The sequence below is a fragment of the Geotrypetes seraphini genome, chromosome 2 (assembly GCF_902459505.1).
Source record: "Geotrypetes seraphini chromosome 2, aGeoSer1.1, whole genome shotgun sequence".
Taxonomy (NCBI): domain Eukaryota; kingdom Metazoa; phylum Chordata; class Amphibia; order Gymnophiona; family Dermophiidae; genus Geotrypetes; species Geotrypetes seraphini.
The window spans coordinates 471,267,534-471,290,757 of NC_047085.1; the positions used below are offsets into that span (position 1 = coordinate 471,267,534).

The window sequence follows — 23,224 nt, forward strand, 5'->3', positions numbered from 1 at the left end:
TGAATTTTGTTGCCAGGCATTAGATCATTCCTCTAACTTTTGCAGATCCTTTTTCAAATTTTCCACTCCCTCTTCGGTGTCTACTCTGTTACAAATCTTGATATCATCTGCAAAAAGACACACTTTTCCTTCTAACCCTTCAGCATTGTCACTCACAAACATATTGAACATGATCGGCCCCAGCACCGAACCCTGAGGGACTTCACTACTCACCTTTCCTTCCTCCGAGCGACTTCCATTAACCACCACCCTCTAGTGTCTGTCCGACAGCCAGTTTCTAACCCAGTTCACCACTTTGGGTCTTAACTACAGCCCTTCAAGTTTGTTCAACAGCCTCCTATGAGGAACTGTATCAAAGGCTTTGCTGAAATCTAAGTAAATTACATCTAGCATATGTCCTCGATCCAACTCTCTGGTCACCCAATCAAAAAATTCAATTAGGTTCGTTTGGCACGATTTACCTTTTGTAAAGCCATGTTGCCTCGGATCCTGTAACCCATTAGATTCAAGGAAGTACACTATCCGTTTTTTCAGCAACACTTCCATTATTTTTCCAACAATCAAAGTGAGGCTTACCAGCCTGTAGTTTCCTGCTTCATTCCTGTGACCATTTTTGTGAATAGGAACCATATCCGCTCTCCTCCAATCCCCAGGAACCACTCCCGTCTCCAGAGATTTATTGAACAAGTCTTTAATAGGACTCGCAAGAACCTCTCTGAGCTCCCTTAGTATCCTGGGATGGATACCGTCTGGTCCCATCGCTTTGTCCACCTTCAGTTTTTCAAGTTGCTTATAAACACTCTCCTTTGTGAACGGCGCAGAATCTACTCCATTTTCTCATGTAACTTTGCCAGACAATCTCGGTCCTTCTCCAGGATTTTCTTCTGTGAACACGGAAGTATTTGTTTAGCACATTTGCTTTTTCCTCATCACTCTCCACATATCGGTTCCCAGCATCTTTTAGTTTATCAATTCCATTTTTCATCTTCCTCCTTTCACTAATATATCTGAAAAAATTTTTGTCTCCCTTCTTTCAGTTTCACTCTGTAGTCCTTTGTGCACTCCTCGTCTTGGTTTTTTTTAATATTTCACAAACGCCATGATCCTCAAAGCTCCAAGGTGGCTCTAAAATGGGAGTTTTGTTTTATATTTGAGTGCATGCCCCTTTGTCCCCCCTCCCTCTGGACTGTGCAGGTCTCCCCCTGGGCCTGTTGTAAGCGCTGGTGGTCTAGCTGTGAGCCAGGACAGGAGTGATCCTTCCCAACTCCTGTCTTGGCTGACTGTGAAACATCCCTTCTTCCACCTACCTCCCAGACCTCTAGAAAGCCTACTTTGAAAGTTCTGGTGGTCCAACGGTGAACCGGGGTGGGAACAATCTTCTATGCTCCTGCCCCATGCAGATCTGCTATCTAAAATGGCTACCACCAGTCCCAAGATCTTGATGATTGTCACGGGAACTGGTGAAAGCCATTTTGTATAGCAGTTCTGCATGGGGCAGAAGCGTAGGAAGATCGCTCCTGCCCCAGTTCACTGCTTGACCACCATGACTTTCAAGGTAGGCTTTCTAGAGGTCTGAGAGGACGAAGGGAGGTGGAGTGTTTCAGAATCAGTCGGGACAGGTAGCAGGAGGATTCCCCCTGTCCTAGCTAACCGCTGGACCATGGCTTATGGCAGGCCCATAAAAAGACATGAAAAGATCAGCAGAAGGAACGGGACCAGGTGCAGACCTGGGCAGGTCAGGAAAGGGAGGGAAGGGGAGGTGTCTGGGTGCATATTCTGGCAGGGTACTTGAATATGAACCCTCGGTTTATATTCAAGTTAACATTTTCCCTCTTTTTAGAAGAAAAAAAAAGTTACCTCTGTTTATATTCAGATGGGTTTATATTTGAGTATATATGGTATTTAAATGGACTAGAGATTACTGAATGGTCTTTTAAAAAAAAAAAAAAAAATAATAATTTTAAGGTATGAGTGTATATATACAGTGGTGCCTCGCATAACGGACGCCTCGCACAGCGAACGCTGCGCACAACGAACTTTATGTCTTGATCCGTACAACGAACTTCGTTTCACACAACGAAGTCGCCCGAGCTGCATCCTTCCGCGCAGGCACTGCGCTTAACTGCCCTCTCTCCGCCTGGTTCCCTCTTGCCCCCCCGACTCCCCGACACGATCGGGGCAAAAAGGAGCCCAAGCCCTCTTGCCCCGCCGATTCCCCAACTCCCCACACAATATCGGGCCAGGAGGGAGCCCAAGTCCTCCTGGCCACGGCGACCCCCTAACCCCACCCTGCACTACATTACGGGCAGGAGGGATCCCAGGCCCTCCTGCCCTCAACGCAAACCCCCCCTCCCCCCAACGACCGCCCCCCCCCCAAGAACCTCCGACCGCCCCCCCAGCCGACCCGCGACCCCCCTGGCCGACCCCCACGACACCCCCAACCCCCTTCCCCGTACCTTTCTGTAGTTGGCCGGACAGACGGGAGCCAAACCCGCCTGTCCGGCAGGCAGCCAACGACGGAATGAGGCCGGATTGGCCCATCCGTCCCAAAGCTCCGCCTACTGGTGGGGCCTAAGGCGCCTGGGCCAATCAGAATAGGCCCGGGAGCCTTAGGTCCCTCCTGGGGGCGGGGCCTGAGGCACATGGGCCGACCATGTGCCTCAGGCCCTGCCCCCAGGAGGGACCTAAGGCTCCCGGGCCTATTCTGATTGGCCCAGGCGCCTTAGGCCCCACCAGTAGGCGGAGCTTTGGGACGGATGGGCCAATCCGGCCTCATTCCGTCGATGGCTGCCTGCCGGACAGGCGGGTTTGGCTCCCGTCTGTCCGGCCAACTACAGAAAGGTACGGGGAAGGGGGTTGGGGGTGTCGTGGGGGTCGGCCAGGGGGGTCGCGGGTCGGCTGGGGGGGCGGTCGGAGGTTCTTGGGGGGGGGAGGTCGTTGGGGGGAGGGGGGGTTTGCGTCGAGGGCAGGAGGGCCTGGGATCCCTCCTGCCCGTAATGTAGTGCAGGGTGGGGTTAGGGGGTCGCCGTGGCCAGGAGGACTTGGGCTCCCTCCTGGCCCGATATTGTCGGGGAGTTGGGGAATCGGCGGGGCAAGAGGGCTTGGGCTCCCTTTTGCCCCGATCGTGTCGGGGAGTCGGGGGGGCAAGAGGGCTTGAGCTCCCTTTTGCCCCGAACGTGTCGGGGAGTCGGGGGGGCAAGAGGGCTTGAGCTCCCTCTTGCCCCGATCGTGTCGGGGAGTCGGGGGGGCAAGAGGGCTTGAGCTCCCTCTTGCCCCGATCGTGTCGGGGGTGCCAGGGACCACACGGAGTCACCCACCGTACCACCCGATTCGGGTAAGCGCAGGTATCGGTGGGTGGCTTATTTGCGGGGGGGGTGCCTTATTTTACATTTTTTTCTAAAAAGGGGGGGCTGTCTTATTTGATGGCCCTGCCTTATCATCGGGGAAACACGGTAGAAAAAAAAAAAAATGAACAGTTAAGTCCCAGTTTTTGCCGCTGAGACTCTGCCCTCTCACTGTAAAATTAGACTCTACTTAGTCTGTCTTTAAATTTAAAAAATGTGTGTTGTTTTAAAAAACAATTATGTTTTTAGATGTATCTAAATAAAAATAACCAAAAATTTATCTTTTTTTATGTCATCTTAGCATATTTTATGCTACAGAACGAATTATTTTTTTTAACATGTATTGTTATGGGAAAACGCGTTTCACATAACGAACTTTTCGCATAACAAACTTGCTCCTGGAACGAATTAAGTTCGTTGTGTGAGGCACCACTGTATTATGTATTATCTTGCAGTGTCCTGTAAACTTTATCGAGCTGCGGCACACTAAAGGTAGTGGCCGCAGCTCCAGGCACCCGGAAGTGTGCGGGCGTTGCCATGATGATGTCACGCACATGCGTGACATCATCACATTGAAGTTCACACATGTTCAAAGGCCCTTCAGACGGGCCCCGAGATGCCAGTAGGCGGTGCCAGGAGGAAAGAAGGCCGGAGAGAAGGAGAGGTGCTGGCGCCGGCTGATTGCCTACAGGATGTGCCTCTTGCTGCAAGAGGCACGTCCTGTAGGCAGTGAGATGGCAATGGCACCTCCTTCTCCTCCCCAGTGTGCCATGGCACACCTGAAATCTCAGGAGGCACACTAGTGTGCTGCAGCACACAGTTTGCGATACACTGATCTAATGCATTAAGGCCCCCTTTTATCAAGCTGCGTTAGGGTTTTTTATTGCATGTTGCTGGGGTAAAAGCTCCAGTGCTCATAGGAATTCTATGAGCATCAGAGATTTTACCTCAGCAGCCTGCAATAAACAAACCCTAATGCAGCTCGATAAAAGGGGGCCTTAGTAACTAATCATCATTATGGCATACATTATTTAATACTCATGCATCCACTGCTATTCTAGGTCACTGCTGGGCTCATCACCGCTGTGCAGAATGGTCGCAGGAGATGTGCCAGACTGAAGATCAGGGAGTGGTGAACATAGACAAAGCTGTTATCTCAGGGAGCACAGAAGTGAGTAGATTTTAAAAATATAAATATAGCAAAGTTTAGGAAACTTGGAAAGTGTGGTCCTTCAAGAATGTACTGTATCTGAGTGTCTACTTTTAATCATGTATGTTTTGAGGCAATTTTTTAAGAACTAACTTCATATGCTTAGACCACTTATTAAAGTATCTCTTTATTTTTTTATAGCAGAAAGCTGTACTTCTTAGCAAACAAATATTCCAGGAAAATAACATGGGAAGGAAAAGTTAGAATGAAATAGGGGAAGAAATTCATACATAGCTCTCAGCAAAATCTGGCTCATAAACTTACTCTACAAATATATTGTAACTTTCCCCCTCTACCCGCTTGTTTCATGTGTGTTAACCCAGTATGTTTTTTTTTTAATTTAAAGGTCAGTGTATTTGTATTTCTATTTTACTTGAATTGTACATCGCTTAGGTATTTAATAAGCGATTTATCAAGCACTAATAAAACTTGGAAAACTTGGAAACTACTAACTGAAATCAGTTAGGTCAGTGGTCCCCAACCCTGTCCTGGAGGACCACCAGCCAGTCAGATTTTCAGGATAGCCCTAATGAATATGCATTAAAGAGATTTGCATGTAATGAAGATGATAGGAATGCAGATCTGCCCCATGCATATTCAGTAGGGCTATCCCGAAAACCCGACTGGCTGGTGGTCCTCCAGGACAGGGTTGGGGACTACTGAGTTAGGTAATGACACAACATGTAAGCATAGTGAACAAAGCCAAGAGACAAAAAATGACAAGACAAAACTGTGAATAGAAGGGTTGAATTGTTTTGGAATAACCCTAGTGTTCATTAGCTTTGTTTTTAGGGGTGTTTGGTGTCAGTTGTTTTAATTCTGGTAATCAAGCCTCATGTTTGTTCTGGCCAATTTTATCTAGTGCAGCATAATGTTTTTTACTTGCCAACTATGAAAAGGATTTTCAGAATTTATGTAACCAGGGCAGATGGTTGCAATTGGCTCAAATGCTTTGCCACTTGAAATGAAAATACTATACTGGCATGATCTGGAAAAATTGTTAGTCAAAGAGTTCTGGAGCTCTGAGCTCTTTGGGAGGATCAAATAAATAAATTATGAAGAATTGTCTGATACAGGCTTGACAATCTATGACCCCCGGGGCCACCCACCCTCCATGTGCTTTTTTTCTGGCCTCTGGAAGCTTAGAAATTCATGTGATGTGTTTAGCGAAATTCATAGAAGCCAACTTTTGAAAATGATTGGGGTGCTGAACTCAAAACTCATAACAAATTTCCCTATATCCAGCTAAGAAAGAAAATACATCTGGTAGTGAAAGACCAGCCTGTATTTAATGTCAAAAGGAGGGCAGGTAATATGAAAAAATCAACAGCTAAGGTCTTGCCACTAGTGCTGCCTGATTCAGGAAAAATAAATTTCAATTCGATTCAGCCTATTGAATCAATTTTTTGATTCGATTCAATTTTCCTGCCCAATTGGGTGTTTTGGGTTTTGTTTTTTTTCCCCCAAACATCCTGGTGAGTTTATTTTATAGCTTCTTCAACCTCTTTTCCCTCTCCTACCCACATTGGCACTGTGGTATAAACAAAAAAGACTTTTCCTCTCTCTTTTAAGTCCTAGCTCAGATTCACGGTCTAACACCAGATCTGGCAGGATACATATTTCAAATCTGACATATTGTAATCACAAAACAAAATAAAATTATTTTTTCTACCTTTTGTTGTCTGGTCATTATTCAAATCATGTTGGTCCCAGGCTCTGGTTGTCTTCTGATAACTCGCTTGCCAGGATCTCCTTCTTCTTTCTCTGTGCTAACCATCCATCTTGCATCTCTGTCCTCCCTTTCTGTTTCCCTTCCCTTCCCCGGAGATCTGGCATCATTCCTTTTTTTCATCTCCATCCCTGCAGCTGCAGCGATGGACCCCACCATCCCCAGATACACCATCTCTCCTTTTCTCAACTACCCTTTCTTCCAGCATCTCTCCCTCCTTCCCCACCACCCCAGGGTCTATGAGTTTCCCTTTCTCTTCCCAATTCTACCCTCATATCAAGTATCTCTATCCCCCCCAACACACCATCCCTTGTATCCAACATCTCTCCCTTTCTGTCCCTTCCCTCCCTAAATCCCATTGTCCTCCATCTCTATCCCTCGCCTCTGTTTTTAGACCCATTATTTCTTCCCTCCTCCAGTCTGGCATATGCACATCTCTTTGAACCCCCTTCCCTCCCTCTATGTACTTCTATACCAGGGCCTCCCTCCCCCAAAGACCTGCCCCCCCCCAGGAAGCTCTGTCCCACTCCCCCAGAAGGCCTGCACCCTCCCCCTACCAGTTTCCCGGTCTTACTTAATTAAAGCAGCGGAGCAGCCTGCAGAGAGAATCGCTGGTGCTAGCGATCCTTGCAGGCTGCCATCAGCCTCCAGAGCTGTTTTCCCTCTAACGTGGTCCCGTCCCGCCCCTCCTCTGATGTCAGAGGCAGGATCGCAGCAGAAGAAACAGCAGTTCCGGAGGCTGATGGCAGCCTGCAAGGATCGCTAAAGCATTGGCGATCCTCTCTGCAGGTTGTACCGCTGCTGGAATTAAGTAAATGGAAGAGCGGAAGGCCAGGGGGGAAGCCATACACCACATCACTTCCCGACAGATCCTCCCCTCTCACCCTCTAAAGCAGGAGCGGCAGCGGCTGGCCTGCAAAAGGCAGCGCTGTGGCTCCTGCTTTAGGGGTGCGAGGGGGGAGGGTCAGTTACCGAATCGGGAGACTGATTTTTTTTTGTTTGTTTGTTTGTTTTAAATCGATTCAAATCAATTTACCCGAAGTGAATCGGTGAATCGATTCGAATCGGAAATCGGGCAGCACTACTTGCCACTATCTCCTCCCCTTCACAGCTTGTCAGCATCATATTCTTTCTCTCTCCCTATCCCATCTACAGTACTTTTAAGAACATAAGAACATAAGCAGTGCCTCCGCCGGGTCAGACCATAGGTCCATCCTGCCCAGCAGTCCGCTCCCGCGGCGGCCCAAACAGGTCACGACCTGTCTGAATTACCAGAAGGGGCCCCTTTCCACCTTGGTTTCTCATTAAAGTCCTATCTTCCCACCAAAGTCCTCACCCTCTGGTCTTGCCCATGCACGACCTGGTTGGCTTTCTATACTTATTACCTGGTTAGCTTTCTATACTTGTGTTACATCCCAGCACCTCTCTCAGTATCCCACGATCCCTTTATCCCTCAGGAATCCATCCAATCCCTGTTTGAATCCATGTACCGTACTCTGCCTGATCACTTCCTCCGGTAGCGCATTCCAAGTGTTCACGACCCTTTGGGTGAAGAAAAACTTCCTTGCATTTGTTTTGAACCTATCTCCCTTCAGTTTCTCCGAAGGGAGATAGGTTCAAAACAAAGTTTCTCCAACTTGTTCCTCAGCCCATCATTTACACCACACTCCCCTAATTTATTTTTCTTCCTTAGAAACATAGAAACATGATGGCAGATAAAGGCCAAATAGCCCATCTAGTCTGCCCATCCACAGTAAACATTATATCTTTCTCTCTCCAAGAGATTCCATGTGCCTATCCCAGGCCCTTGTGAATTCATACACAGTCTCTGTCTCCACCACCTCTTCTGGGAGACTGTTCTATGCATCTACCACCCATGTCCTTTTTCCCTCCCTCCATAATCCCTCTGCACTTTTTAATTTTGTTCTCCTTTTCCACATGCATAATTTGATGTTTTATATTGGGAAGCAAAAAGTTTAATAGCTCTCTTTCTACTCCAGATGCTCCTAAATCTTTTTTTACTTGCTACACTTCTATTTCCCTACACTCCCCAGTGTGCTACAATGCACTTTTCCCTAATCATTTGCTGCTTGATGCAGGTTTAGCTCACCCATACCTTCCCTGCTTCCCACTTTTCACTCTTCTTACAGGTGAGACTTCCTTTCCTTGAGTTTAACTCATATTTAATTTGTGACTCCTTATTGACCACAGGCGTGGATCATTTCCCTGCTCTGCTATCCAAGGCTATAGGCACATCTCCTGTTTTCTGAAATTTCTTCTTCATCCCCTTTTGCACTGCAGCAATTCCTCCGATACTCACAGATTCCAGGCCAATGGCTATCCTCTGCCTATAGAGTCTATATAAGATTCATTGCCACATGCTTCCCTGAGCTCTGGAAGCCTAGCAAGGATCACAGTTTGAAACCTCAGTGATTACATGTTGAGTGAAAAAGCATCTTTCAGCATCCCAGGGCATAGAAGCATGTATTAATACTAAGCCACTATGGGCTTGATTCACTAACCTCACAGATCTGATCTGTTAGCTATCCGATCCATGAGGTTGCTGGCCGATTCATGACACATCCTCATGCAAATGGGGGCGATCAGAGTCACGCCCCCAACCGACTGCACAGATTCCTGAAGAGCAATCCCGAGGCATGCACAGACCATCTTCTTTGATTGTAGATGATCTGTGCATGTGTTTGCTGTCCGTGGGGTTTTTTTTTGTTTTACTGTTTTACTCGTGTGCCCATGGTTTTAACGGGCTCGTCCTTCAGGGAAGGGTGGCAAGCAGGAGAGTCGGGGAGCGGAGTGGCCAGCAAGAGTCAGGACAGAGAGAGCGGGGCGGAAAGCAGGAGAATCAGGGTTGTAGAAAATTGTCTCTACTCCTGCTTGCTTCCATTGTTCTATTGTTTGCAGGCTGCTTTGGGGGCTGCTGCGTGTGTGGGTTGGAGATGGGAGACTCAGGAGTGGGAGCTGGCAAAGAAGAGGTGCCCGAAGGCCAGAACACACCTTAGTGCAAACCCGCTTTGGGCAGAGCAGGATAGTCGTGGCGGCAAGAGTTTGGCATCTGCATACTGCTTCTGATGGGCAGGACAGTCGGCAGGGACGTGAACGACTGGTCCCCAACAGTTGCTTGGTTTTGGATCAGCCAGCCCAGTCGGTGTTCCTCATATTTTTTAATGAATCACTGCCTGCCTGCCTACATTTGCATGCCATTCCCCCTCATTTGCATGCGCTGATCAGATCGGGTGCGGATACGCTCAGGAGGAAGGTTAGTGAATTGGGTTGCTAAATGGTCAGGACATGATTGGTGGGCTTAGTGAATCTAGCCCTATATTTGGACTGCCTACATCAGGGGTGCCCAAATGGTTGAACGTGATCGACCAGTAGATCGCAAAGGCAACACGAGTCGATAGCGTTGCCTTTGCAATCTTGTTCTTCCTACCTCCCCGAGCCAGGCGTACAAGCACCAGACCCACAAGCCTTCATCTTCTATCAAGGGGCTGCTACTTTCCTGGATACAGGTTCAGGAGAAGTTACACAAGATGAAAATTCCTCTTTTACGCAGTAAGAGAAGAGCTTCCCGTCCTGAGGTTTGTTAACACTGAAGACTTCAAGAACAAAATCTTTGAGATTTATTATAATAAATGCAAAGTAAATATCAAATTATAAAGTATTTATGTATTCAATTGGAAAGAATAAGAAACCTGCATTACATTCTCCTGTTCAAATTCCTTCAAAGAAATCTTGCCAAAGCTATACATTTTATCCTTTTTCTGACATTAACATATAATAGTCTGACGTGTAATCTTCCTAAACGCGTGTATCCTGTGCAGCCCAGTTTATTTACAAAAACGTATTTTTTCTATATAACTATCCAGTTAACTCTTTATAGCCTGAACCAAATGTAAAATCTCAATGGAAATGCTCATCAAGTCCAATAGATATCAGTGTTACTCCTTTTCTCCATATAACAACTGACTTTTGTAACCTGTCAAGACATACATCATGTCATTAGAAGGCCCACGAAAAACAGACATATCCTAACATCTGTGTGAACTCCTAATTAGCTTTGTGTTTGCTAATCTATAAGAAACAGAGGCATTCATATGATTGTGTGTCTATATAAAAAGACAGTTTTTCCTTGTTTCTTCTGAAAACCTTATCTTTAAATTCCATGACTGCATTTGAACAATAGTACTTAAATTTACCTATGTTTTAAAAAGTTACAGGTCACCCTCTGACCTTCCTTAGCATAGCTAGAATGCAGATACAGCAATTTAGATTGTCTCAGACTTTTTCTCATCTGAGTTCCCAATTTTAATATATAGACACCTTGTTTTAATTTATTCACAAACTCAGTTTTCATATCATCTGTGACACCTTATCATACCTGCAAATGTCTGGAATTCCTCAACACTCTGACGTTCCTCTCGGACTTCCTCTCGGACGTCAAAATTGACATGGGGTGGGGGTGAGAAGGCTTGTGGGCCCGGCGCTTATACGTGCCAGGGAGAAATCGGCATGGTGGCTTGAGGGGGGTACAGGGATAGAGAGAAAATCGGGGAAGTGGAGAAATCGGCATGATAGCTTGGGGGGCAGGGGGAAAGAGAAAGAAAGACAGGCTGGCAGGGGGAGAGAGAAATAGAGGGGGACGGGGAGAGAGAAAGAAAGACAAAAATAAAGAGGGGGGCTGGGGAGAGAATGACAGAAATAAAGAGGGGTGGGGGAGAGAGAGAAAGAAAGACATAATGAGGGGGGCAGGGAGAGAATGAAAGAAAGAGACAGAAAGAAAAGGGGGAGGGGCAGAAAGAAAGAAATATTGGATTTACAGTCAGAAGAAGGAAGTGCAACCAGAAACTCATGAAATCACCAGACAAAAGGGTAGGAAAAATGATTATATTTTCAATTTAGTATTCTAAATGTGTCCGTTTTGAGAATTTATATCTGCTGTCTATATTTTGCACTATGGCCCACTTTTATTAAACCACAATAGTGTTTTTTATCTAGGACAAGCAGGCAGCATATTCTCACGAATGGGTGATGTCACCGACGGAGCCCCAGTACGGACCACTTTAAAGGGCATCGCCATTTTAAAACTTCTGAAAGTTCCCGAAAGCCCGAACCACGCATGCATGAGTGCCTTCCCGCCCGAAGTAGGGTGTGCGGTCCCTCATTTTCTTAGTTTCCGCGGATCTAAGAAGACGGGTCAGTTTTTCATAGGTCATTGGGCGCTCATAACATCAGACCTTTGGGTCCTCAACATCATTCGTCAGGGTTACTCTCTCAATTTTCAAACCCTACCACCCTACCACAAGTGAGTCTGCTTTGGACCCTGCACAGTCTTCCCTGCTTCTGCAGGAGGTTCAATCTCTTCTCCTGCTGAATGCTATCGAGGAAGTTCCCCTCACTCAGCAGAAGCAGAGATTCTACTCCCATTACTTCTTAGTCCCCAATTCAGGATGCTCTCCCTCACCCTGCTTTATCCTCTCAATCAGAACAACTGGCTATGCTCCCTAGATCTCAAGGAAGCCTATACACATATCCCAATTAATCTGGCTTCCATAAAGTATCTTTGTTTCCAAGTCAATCGCTGTCATTACCAATACAAGGTACTTCCCTTTGGCCTGATTGTAGTGGCCGCATTTCTCCGATCCCACGGTCTTCAAGTCTTTCCTTACCTGGACGACTGGTTGATCAAGACTGTATCTTCTCAAGAAGTGGTTCAAGTGACATTTCAGACCATTTCTTTTCTACAAGTTCTGGGATTCGAAATCAACTTCTCCACGTCACATCTCATTCCAACTCAACATTTGCAGTTCATTGGGGCAATATTAGACACCACTCTCATGAGAGCGTTTCTTCCTCAGGATCACCTTCAGGCTCTCATCCGCCTTTGTCAGCAATTGCTTCCTCTGCAATCCATCTCTGCCAGATATATGATGGTTCTTCTGGGTCATATGGCTTCTACTGTCCATGTCATACCTCTAACAAGGCTTCATTTTCACACCCCTCAGTGGATCCTTGCCTCTCAGTGGTCTCAAGCGATGCATCGTTTCTCGCAACATATATCTGTAACATCATCTCTTCTGCAGTCGCTTCATTGGTGGATGATCTCTTCCAATCTCTCCAGAGGTCTCTTTTTCCATTTGCCCCCTCATCACAAGGTCATCGCGACAGATTCTTCCCCTTATGCCTGTGGGGCTCATATGGACGATCTTCAGACTCAAGGTCTGTGGACCGCTAGAGAGCGGAAATTTCACATCAATTTCCTGGAGCTCAGAGCAATGTTTTATGCCCTCAAGGCCTTCCATCATCTTCTCTGCCCCCAAGTCTTCCTCCTTCGCACAATCAAGTAGCAATGTATTACATAAACAAGGAAGGAGGTACTGGCTTTCTTCTGCTGTGTCAGGAGGCCCAGAAAATCTGGACTTGGGCGACAATACGCAATCTGTTCTTAAAGGCTGTCTACATTCAAGGGGAGAAGAATTCTCTAGAAGACAACCTCAGCAGAATTCTTCAGCCTCACGAATGGACTCTCAACTCTGCAACTCTCCAGTTCATCTTTGCTCAATGGGGCACTCCACAGGTGGACTTGTTTGCAGCTCCTCACAATCACCAGTTGCCCTAGTTTTGCTCCAGACTTTATTCTCCCCTATGTCTTATCCAAGACTTTAAGCTGTGAAGAATTTTCCATAGTTACAGACCATAAAGTTAGCACACCCCTTATGGAGACCTAGAAAAACAGTCCAAATAGACTCAAATAGCCTAGTCCCTAGGCTTCTCCAAAGCTGGAATTAGATAAAAACCTACTGAACAGATTCAGGTTGAGCCACTGCCATAGACTGTCCTAGAGATCTCTGTTCTGGAGTAGATATCATTTGTGAGGCTCTCTGAGTAGATACTGACAAAAGATGCACCTCCACTCCAGGCAGAGTCTCTGTACTTGACTGAGCCATTACTCACTACTACCCAGTGGTTGTGGTGGGCTTTTTGGGGATTTTTTTTTAATATGGCAGTTTAAACTAACCAGCACTATTTTGAAAAAGGCAGGAGCAAGTGGGGATTACTTCTGTCCCTGTTACCTCCAGGGTCCCTGGGGTGAGTTAGATCACTGTTCTTCAACCACCGATCCACAGAAAATTCCTGCTGGTCTGTGCAGAGCCGGTGAGATCGAGTCGGCGGTTAAATTTCCTGCCGACTGTGGTAGTGTTGGCGGAAGGCTGCTGTTCTACTCAGCCTCGGGCGATCAAGACAGGCTGCCGACGTCAGGGCCTTCCCTCTGTGAGTCTCGCCTATTCGGAAACAGGAAGTTAAAACAAAATAGGCGGGACTCGGGCAAGGTTCCAACATCAGCAGCCTTTCTTGATCGCCGCCCCTGCCGAGTCGCAGAAGAGGGCCGCGGGGAAGGTGCAGGTGGAAGGGAGATGGTCAGCGATCATGGGAAGCCTTCAGCAGTGGCTGTCTCCCCTACCAGAAGCTCTCACCGGCAACTTCTTCTTTCCTCAGGCGGCAACAGACCCAAGGCTGCCTAAGTAAATAACTGCTGCAGGCAAGTACTGAGAGCTGCTGGAAGGGGAGGAAGCCACTGTTGGAGGCTGGGAAATTGCTGGATAAAGGGAGAGCTGCTACTGGACCTGGAGGGAGGTAGAAGTTGAGATGCTGCTGGGAGGAGAAGAGGGAAAGGGATGGGAAGAGAGTTACTGTTGGATAGGAGAAGGGAGAAGGAAAAAAGGAAGGAAACAGCTGGCAGGGAGATTACAGGAGGGGAAGGGGGTCAGAGTGGAATGGAGAGATCAGATGAGAGGAATGAGAGAGGGATAAAGATGCTAGATCTGGTGTAGGAGAGAGAAAAATTAAGAAAGCAGTGAAGTTGGAATGAATGATGTAAAAAGGAGAGAGGAGGCACAGGCTGGATGGAAAGGGGAGAGGGGCATAGAAAGAAGTCAGATACATATGGAAGGGGGAGAGGGCAGACAGTGGATGGAATGGGCAGATGCTGGATTGAAGAAACAGGGCAGATGCTAGAAGGAAAAGAGTGAAAAGAAGATGAAAGCAGAAATCAGAGACAACCAAAGGTAGAAAAAAATAATTTTATTTCTATTTTGTCATTAGAATATATCAGCTTTGAAATATATGTCCTGCTAGAGACATAACTGGGGACTGCAAAGCACAGGCAGTGCTTCTTTAGCTTCCAGCTGGCTTAGGGCTCTCTTGGACCAGGGGGTCACTTCCCGAACACTATTCCTGTCATGTGTGACTGCAGTATTCTGTTAGCATGATATTAATGTGTAGCATTCTGTAATAACTTGGCTTGTTCAGTTTTCTTGATAGTAGAGGAGATATGTGAAGGGGAGGGGAGACAGGGGTTTTGTTGGTCCTTGCTCTGTATATTTGTATTTATAAAATGACAATTGTACAGAATATTGTTCCTTTTTATACTTTAATAAAATACGTTCAATATAAAATCATAACTGCAGCTTGTGCAGATGGGATCAGATGATTTGCGGGGACCGAGCTTGCGGAGATTGGGGGAGAAATATATTTTTTTTAAATTTCAGTCTTAGTAGTTTGCTGGTCCACAAAATAATTCTTTTATTTCTGCCGGTCCACAGGTGTAAAAAGGTTGAAGAACACTCTGTTAGGTTATGCAGGTGGACAGCAGGGGGAAGCTGGCTGGTTGGAAGGGAGGTACCAGTGTGGAGAGAAATGTGCCGGAAGATGGGGAAGGCACCATTGCAAATGTGGGCTCAGGGTGCCACTTTCCCTTGAATCAGCACTGGTATATTCTAACTTAAGCATTTTGTTAGTAGATAATTCGCTTCTGATCCAGCTGTATGCTTTTTTATTTTTATAGAATCTAGTTTAAAATTCTTATATCCTTTTTAAAGGTTGGCAGTAGCTGCCCTTTCTCCAGAATGTTAGTCAGTTCTTAATAATTCTATATTTTCTCATCTACACATTTTCTGTTTCAATTGCACGGCAGAATTCTGGTGATTTATCAGCTACTGTGGTGTTACTTCAAATATAAACTGAGGATCCAAATGAAGCCGGGTTTTTCCCTATGGGAATATTGTCCTAAGCTTCAGGGGACAGGAAGAACCTTCTTAGTTTGTGTTTTAGCACAACATTGAACTTCTTGGAGGACGTCCAGTAATTTAAAAGAAAGCAAGTGTTTTCTAAGCTTTCATTTAGGGCGAAAATAAAAGTTCTGTGTTTTTTTACCATCAGCATTGCCTCTGGTTTCCTGCCACAGTGCCAAGAGAAGGCTGTCTAATATGCAGCCTGTGAGCATACTTGGCATTGAAAGCATGGAAGCAAATGCAGCACTGCAAGAAGTTTCAGCTGTTTTTATAAGACATCTTGAAAAATGCCTTTTTTGTTGCATTTAGAAATTATAATATCACTTTATTAGAATGAGGAGAAAGAGTTGTGTGTGCAAACAGTTGCAGATGACTAGATGTAAGGAACAGCTGTTTGGTAGATCATAAAGAAGTGAGATAAATAGAATAAGCAAAAAACCCTGAGACAGAAAATGAGCCATAAAATTAGCAACTGAAAAGGTCTTTATCTCTGCAAACGTAAAATGATGTATATTTGAGAAGGAATAATGTATCCTTTTCCTGTTACAAGAAGCTTAAAATAACCTTTTATCTAGGCAATTCTGAAATGTGTTATTTTCTGGACCAGTGGAATATGGTGTGTTGTGTTGTTTTGTGTTTTTTTTTAAAAGGGAAGGGTTCTATAAACTCTTCAATCATATTTTTTAATTTCTGAAGATAAAGTATAGTTAGGAAAATTTAGTATTGAAACTAGATAGATTCAAAAGTTTTGTTATTTTCTCAAAAACATATTACATACAAAACTTTTATTTTATTCCAGTATACTGTACTGTATAGGTTTTGCTTAGTCTATTTATGGCCTTATATACAATGTCTTGCTTAGGGGGCCTTATGAGAATCGGACTATTAACCTGCAGTACGAAGTCAGATGAATAGCCAAAAGAACCCCATAGAACAAAACATTAAGATATGCCAATTTGAAGAATGTGTTTTGTTTTTTTAATTTCCATTTCTTTACCACAAATTCATAAGTGCTGTATGCAGTTTGCAACACATCTTATAAAATAATTAATACAATAATAAGGTTTCCACTGCATAAATAGATATGTTTTTAAACCCTTTTAAATTCATCTGAATCCATCTCTTGGAACAGCTCTTGAGGCAGCCTAGTCTACCTATCTGGTGCCTTAACAGAGCGTTCTCTTTCATGGTAGCTTGCCAGTTTTATTTCCTTTATGCTTGGTATCATTTTAAAAAACACACCTTAGTGATCAACCTGGACTATAATCACTATTTTTTTTCCTTTAACTTCTCTGGGCCCAATATGCTCCTAGCCTTAAAGGTCAGTAGTAACCATATACACTTACCCTCCGTATTTGCGGGGGATGCACAAATATGGAAAAACTGCGAATAACTTTTAAAAAGTTATTCGCGGTTTTTAGAAAAAGCCTTTGTTTTTATTATTGAAACTGCAATTAACTTGGAGCAGGAAGAAGGAGTTTCTGAGCTTGGAGCAGCAAACAGCGATTTCTGGCCTTGAATTAGGCAAGTATGCTGGGAAGAAGCCTTTCTCTCTATGGATTCTGGGAAGCAGCGTTTTTCTCAGTGCACACTAGGAAGCATGGAAGCAGCGATTTTCAGAGTGACTGGTACGCGATAAACTTCTATCGGTACAGTAAAAGGAAAAATAACTTTAGTGATGATGTAATTTTGGGGGGCGGAGTCAGCATCTGAAAAATCGTGAATAAGCGAATTCGCAGATAAGGAAACTGCGAATACGGAGGTAGAAGTGTAACTTGTGACTTACTGTGAATACCTTTGTTATTCTTACATGATGAATGCTGTTGAATATGCTGTCTATAAAAATTTATACTGTGCATATACCTATATGGAATACAATAAAACATACATTATCCATTAAAAACACAACATACAGTAACATTATAACGATAAAATTCATATCATTCAAAATGCTTGTACTGAAAAGAAAGGGAGCTATTTTAGATTTGGTCCTTAGTGGAGAGCTGGGCATAGTATGGGAGGTAACTGTGTTGGGTCTGCTGGGAAACTGTAATGATAATATGATAAAATCTGAGCTGACATCTGGAGTGATGTCATAAAGAAATCTATTTTAGTGGCATTTAATTTTTGAAAGGGCAACTATGATAAAATGAGGAAAATGGTTAAAAAAGCTAAAAGGATCGATGACAAAGATTAGAATTGTATACCAGGCACGGATGTTATTTAAAAATACTATTGTGGAAGCCCAAACCAGATGTATCCCAGGTATTACCAAAGATGGAAAAAAGAGAAAATGAGAGCAGGCATGGCTAAAGAGCCAAAATGTAAATATGATCCAAATGAAGAAAATTTGAAGAGACTTAAGTACAGTGTAAAGACAGGCTGGAAATCTTTTCATAAACAAACTGACCTTGTGACAATCCAATTGTTGTTATAATTTAGGTTTATTAGCAATAAACAAAAGGCAGCTCACTTGAAACAACAAAGTACAGCACATTGGGCTAAAAGGATAACATATATACAAAGTGTCCAGCTTCTGTTCATAGTTCCGTTCTCCCTCTCTCCTCCCCCCTGCCTCTCTGGGCTATGCCATTCAGCATGCCACTTATATATACTTTAGTTCAGTAGCCTAGGGTAGCACCTAGTTACAGATTACATACTCATTTTCCATTGGTTTGTCACATGCATCATTTTTATTGGCTATATGGTCTATACACTTATCATGGAGCCATATTGAAGCATGATATCCCCTAGTGTCAAAACTGACCTTTTTATTTCCCTGACACTGTATTCTTAATACTAAGGCAATAATTTCCGAGGACAGGCTTCCTCTGTCCTGAGCTTGATTGTAGTTCTGCCAATAGTTCTGATAATTCTTTGGTAGGACATTTTATCCTCTACTGTTGCTTGAGTTTATCCAGTGATGTCAGTCAGCAGATCTCTGCCAGTTACTAGAGCAAAGATGAATCTCACATAGAGCATATTGTCTCCTGCTGACAGGCAGAAATATAATTGTCCAGAGGCTTGAATTCATAAGCACAATATCTCTCTTGGAAGTATAACTTTGTTTTTTGGGGTCTCGGGGGTCTTCGCCTACATTTTCATGCAGGTCTTATTCCTGATTCTTCCTTCACCTACATTTTCATGCAGGTTTTATTCTCAATTCTTCCTCAACAGGCAAGTAAGGTGCAAAGCATTGATAAAGAAAGCTACAAAAGAATATTAAAATAAACTTGCTAAAGAGGCAGAATCTCATAGTAATAATTTTTTAGATACATGAGAAGCTGAAAATCTGTGAAGGAATCCATGGGATCGTTGGATGATCAAGGAGCAAAAAGGGACACTCAGGGAAGATAAGGCCATAGTTGAGAGACTGAAGACAGGATACACAAAGCTCTGACACCACAGTAAAAAAAATACTGTGGGAGTGATATTTTTTTTTTCTGGCAATGCTTAGCACAATAGCATGCAAATTATATTCATGCTATTTGTACGGAACATCACCAGTAAAAGGGTGAGGAACTGTGCCTAGCGCTTTATCAGAAGAGAAGCTCCTCTCTGCAGCCACTATTTCCTCTACCCAGCTGATGGCGACAAGGGAATCCCTGATCAGCTGGTTTTTCTTTAATGGGTGCAGCTGTTGTGCATACACAACACACTTACAACAGCTAAGTCCATTATAAAAAAGAAGACCCCTCCCTAAACCCTGAATCCCCCCCAAACACCAAAAAAAAGCACCTGGTGGTCCAGTGGGACCCCACATACACATGGCTGTATGGGCCGGAACCCCCTGCACACCCCCTATACCAGGGGTGCCCACACTTTTTGGGCTTGCGAGCTACTTTTAAAATGACCAAGTCAAAATGATCTACCAACAATAAAATTTTTAAAAACACAAAGCACACTGTACGCAGAGAAAATGTTAATTATCATTTATATTCTGGTTTTTTTTTTCAAAGAGATCAAGGCAGATGACTTTATGCAATGTCACTTCAGTAACAACCATACAAAAATAGACAATAGCGGGTTTTAACGCAGGGAGCTGCGCTGAATGCCCTGCGCTGCTCTCAATGCTCATAGGCTCCCTGCGCTAAAAAACGCTATTGTGGTTTAGTAAAAGGGGGCCATAGTGCAAAATATAGACTGCAGATTTAAATTCTCAAAATGGCCACATTTTGATCACTAAATTGAAAATAAAATCATTTTTTCTACCTTTGTTGTCTGGACATTATTCAAATCTTGTTGGTCTCAGGCTCTGGTTGTCTTCTGATAACTCACTTGCCAGGGTCTCCTGCCCATTTGTTGTTTTCTTCTTTCACCATGCTAATCATCCATCTTCCATCTCTGTCCAACCCTTCTGTTTCCCTTCCCTCCCCCCAAGTCTGGCATCTTTCCTTTTTTTCATCACCTGTTCTCAACTACCCTTTCATCCTTCATCTCTCCCTCCTTCCCCACCCCCCAGGGTCCAGCATCTCTCCCTTTCTCTTCCCAATTACCTTCCTATCCAGTATCTCTATTCCTCCCTCCATACCATCCCTTGTTTCCAACTTCTTCCCTGTCTGTTCCTTCCCTCCCTAAATCCCATTATCCCAGGACAAGCAGGCAGGTATTCTCACTAGTGGGTGATGTCATCCGACAGAGCCCCGACACGGACATCTTGAAAGCATGTCTTGCTTGAAGAAACTTAGAAGTTTCGAGATGCCCGCACCGCGCATGCGCCAGTGCCTTCCCGCCCGATGTACCGGGCGTGTCTCCTCAGTTCTTTTCTTTCCGCGGAGCTGAGAAGTTTGTACTTCATTCTGCGCTGACTGAAATTCAGTTTTTGCCTTCTAATTACCCGCGTTTCTGTTTCTTTCTTTGATTTTATTTCAATTTTACTTTATTTTTTTTAAAAAAAAAAACAAAAACTTAAAATTATTTCTTCCGGCGGTTCGGCCGGGCCGGCCTCGTGGCTGCGGCCTAGCGGCTTCGACCTTGCAGCGTCGATTTTCCGGCCTATGTCCCGACCAATCACCGGTTTTAAAAAGTGCAGCAAGTGCCAGCGTGCGATTTCGCTGACGGACCCACACCGACGCTGCCTTCAGTGTCTTGGTCCGGAACACATTCCGAAATCGTGCCGGTCTTGTTCCACGCTCACTGCGCGCTCGTTTAAGCGGCGCTGCTTGCTCTGGGAGTCGATGTTCAAGATGGAGACTGCCAAGGACATCTCTGCTACTGCGGCTGTTGAGGTTTCGCCGGTCCATTCGAAACCTGCATCGACGACTCCTGCATCGAGCATCGTGAAGCCCGCATCGTTCACACCGGCTTCAGCATCGTGTTCAACATCGGCGCCTGCTTCCGTCTCCTCGGTTCAGGTACCGCCTTCCACTGTTCCTCCGGTGGTCATCAAAGTGCCTAAAGCTAGCAAGCAGAAGCACTTGGCCACGAAGGAACGCGAAGACCATACTGGAGGACCCCCTTTCGGTGCGGATCCCTCCATATCGGCTTCGCTTCGTTCCCTGCTAGAAGCTCAGTTTGTCGAGCTTATGCGCACTATGGGACCCCGGCTTATTGCCAACATTCATGGTGAGCTTCCGACCCCGGTTTCAGAGGGCGGTCCGCCCCCTCCCCCTCCTCCTCATCGCTCAATCTCTCTACTCGACGAGGGGGATCGGCGGAGGGCGGCGGAATCCTCCAGGAGGGCTTCCCTTCCTGAGATGCCACCTTTGGAGCCCATCACACCTCCACGCCAACAGGGTGCTAGGGTGGCTCCTGATAATCGTAGTCCTGGGCATACTGCATCGCAGGAGGAGTTCTTCCGCACTCCATACCAGACCTGGGTGGCGCTGCGTGAATCCGCATCTCTGCCACCTCTACGATCCACTGCATCAAGCCCTATCCATTCCTTTGAGGCTTCGAAGGACCACTCGATGCATAGAAGATCTCGTTCTCCATCCCGTCACCGGGAGGGGCATCGATCTCGACACTCTTCTCGGCACTCCTCACGTCATTCGGAGGTGTCCCCGCAGAAGAAGATGCAGCGTTTGGGATACTCCTCGTCGGATTTGTCCCAGCCGGAAGGGCCGGAGTATGAGGAACCATCTACCTCCTATTCTCCCTGCCGTTCTCAGCTCTCCCTGGACCCGGAGGCTTCCACGTCTTCTAGCCCGTCTCGTCGGCCGGCCTTGGCGGACCAACTGTCTTTCTCATCCTTTCTCCGACAAATGGCGGATGACTTGGATGTGACTTTGGACACTGGGTCAAAATATTCTAAGGAGTATTTGGACACCATGCATTTACCTCACCCTCCGGCGGAGACACTTCGGCTTCCTCTACACAAACTGCTGGACCAGACTTTCATGCGCTGTTTTGAGACACCGTATTCCTTACCTGCAGTCCCCAGTAAACTGGATGCTCGATACCGCATCGTTCACCACAAGGGGTTTGAAGGAACTCAACTTTCTCATCAGTCCCTTCTAGTCGAGTCCTCTCTCAAGCGTTCTCATCCCTCCCAAGTCTATGCTTCCGTTCCTCCGGGCAGAGAGGGGAGAACGATGGATAAGTTTGGTAGACGTATCTATCAGAACTCGATGATGGCGACTCGAGTGCTCAACTACAACTTTTTCTTCTCTTCATACTTGGATTTTTTCTTGCCGGTGCTCCGCAAGTTCACTCCTTTCATCGATGCTCAGGCTCGTTTCCAGTTTGAAGAGGTGGTGGCGACCCTGTCCCAATTACGCCTTCAACTGATGCAATCCTCCTACGATGCCTTTGAGCTCTTGGCTCGAGCGGCGGCATGTTCGGTTGCCATGCGTCGTCTGGCATGGCTTCGAACCATCGATATGGATCCGAACCTCCAAGACAGACTTGCAAATGTACCTTGTGCAGGAGCGGATCTATTTGATGAGTCCATCGAAACTGTTACTAAAAAGCTGTCGGACCATGAAAAGTCTTTTCAGTCTATTCTACGTCCTAAACCGAAGCCTCAGCAGTCTCGTCCATCCAGACCGCCTCAAATTTACCAGCGGCGTTATCAACCGAGGCAGACTCCTCCTGCGAGACAGCCTGCGAAGAGACAGCCTCCGCAAAAGACTCAGCAGAAGCCTCAGATGCCGGCTGCACCCAAGGCTACTCAGCCTTTTTGACTCTCTTCCAGGGAGCATAACTGACGTTCTGTCTTCCACTGTTTTTCCCATAGGGGGTCGTCTCCATCATTTTTGTCATCGATGGGAGGCGATCACCACAGACCTTTGGGTCCTTACCATCGTAAGAGAGGGATACTCTCTTCATTTCCAACGGGTCCCCCCGGACCACCCTCCAAGAGAGTATCCTTCCAACTTAACGCAGACCGCTCTTCTTCTCCAGGAGGCTCAGGCTTTGCTTCGGCTTCGGGCCGTCGAGCCGGTCCCGTTAGATCAGCAAAACCAAGGGTTTTACTCCAGGTATTTCCTAGTTCCGAAGAAGACGGGCGATCTGCGGCCCATTTTGGACCTTCGAGTCCTCAACAAGTTTTTGGTCAAGGAGCGGTTCCGTATGCTGACCCTTGCCTCTCTCTATCCCCTCCTCGAGCAGAACGATTGGTTATGCTCTCTGGACCTCAAGGAGGCCTACACTCACATCCCGATTCATCCGGCCTCCCGCAAGTTCCTCAGATTTCGGGTGGGACATCTACATCTGCAGTATCGAGTGCTTCCATTTGGCCTTTCCTCTTCGCCCAGAGTCTTCACGAAGTGTCTGGTGGTGGTGGCCGCTGCACTCCGGAACATGGGTCTTCAGGTGTTTCCATACCTCGACGACTGGCTCATCAAGGCCCCGTCGGCCCCAGAGGTCATTTCGGCGACCTTGACTACGATTTGTTTTCTGCAGAACTTGGGCT

General features: G+C 45.8%; 1 protein-coding gene across 11 annotated transcripts in view; it reads left to right on the top strand.

Moving 5' to 3' along the window:
- KMT2C (lysine methyltransferase 2C) overlaps window positions 1-23,224 on the top strand; it is an 803,286-nt gene that overhangs the window by 263,563 nt on the left and 516,499 nt on the right. For all 11 annotated transcript variants that reach the window (XM_033931655.1, XM_033931654.1, XM_033931660.1 and 8 more), the window contains exon 6: window positions 4,406-4,515. In XM_033931655.1, the coding sequence (XP_033787546.1) occupies window positions 4,406-4,515 (110 nt within the window). The remainder of the gene's footprint in view (window positions 1-4,405; window positions 4,516-23,224) is intronic.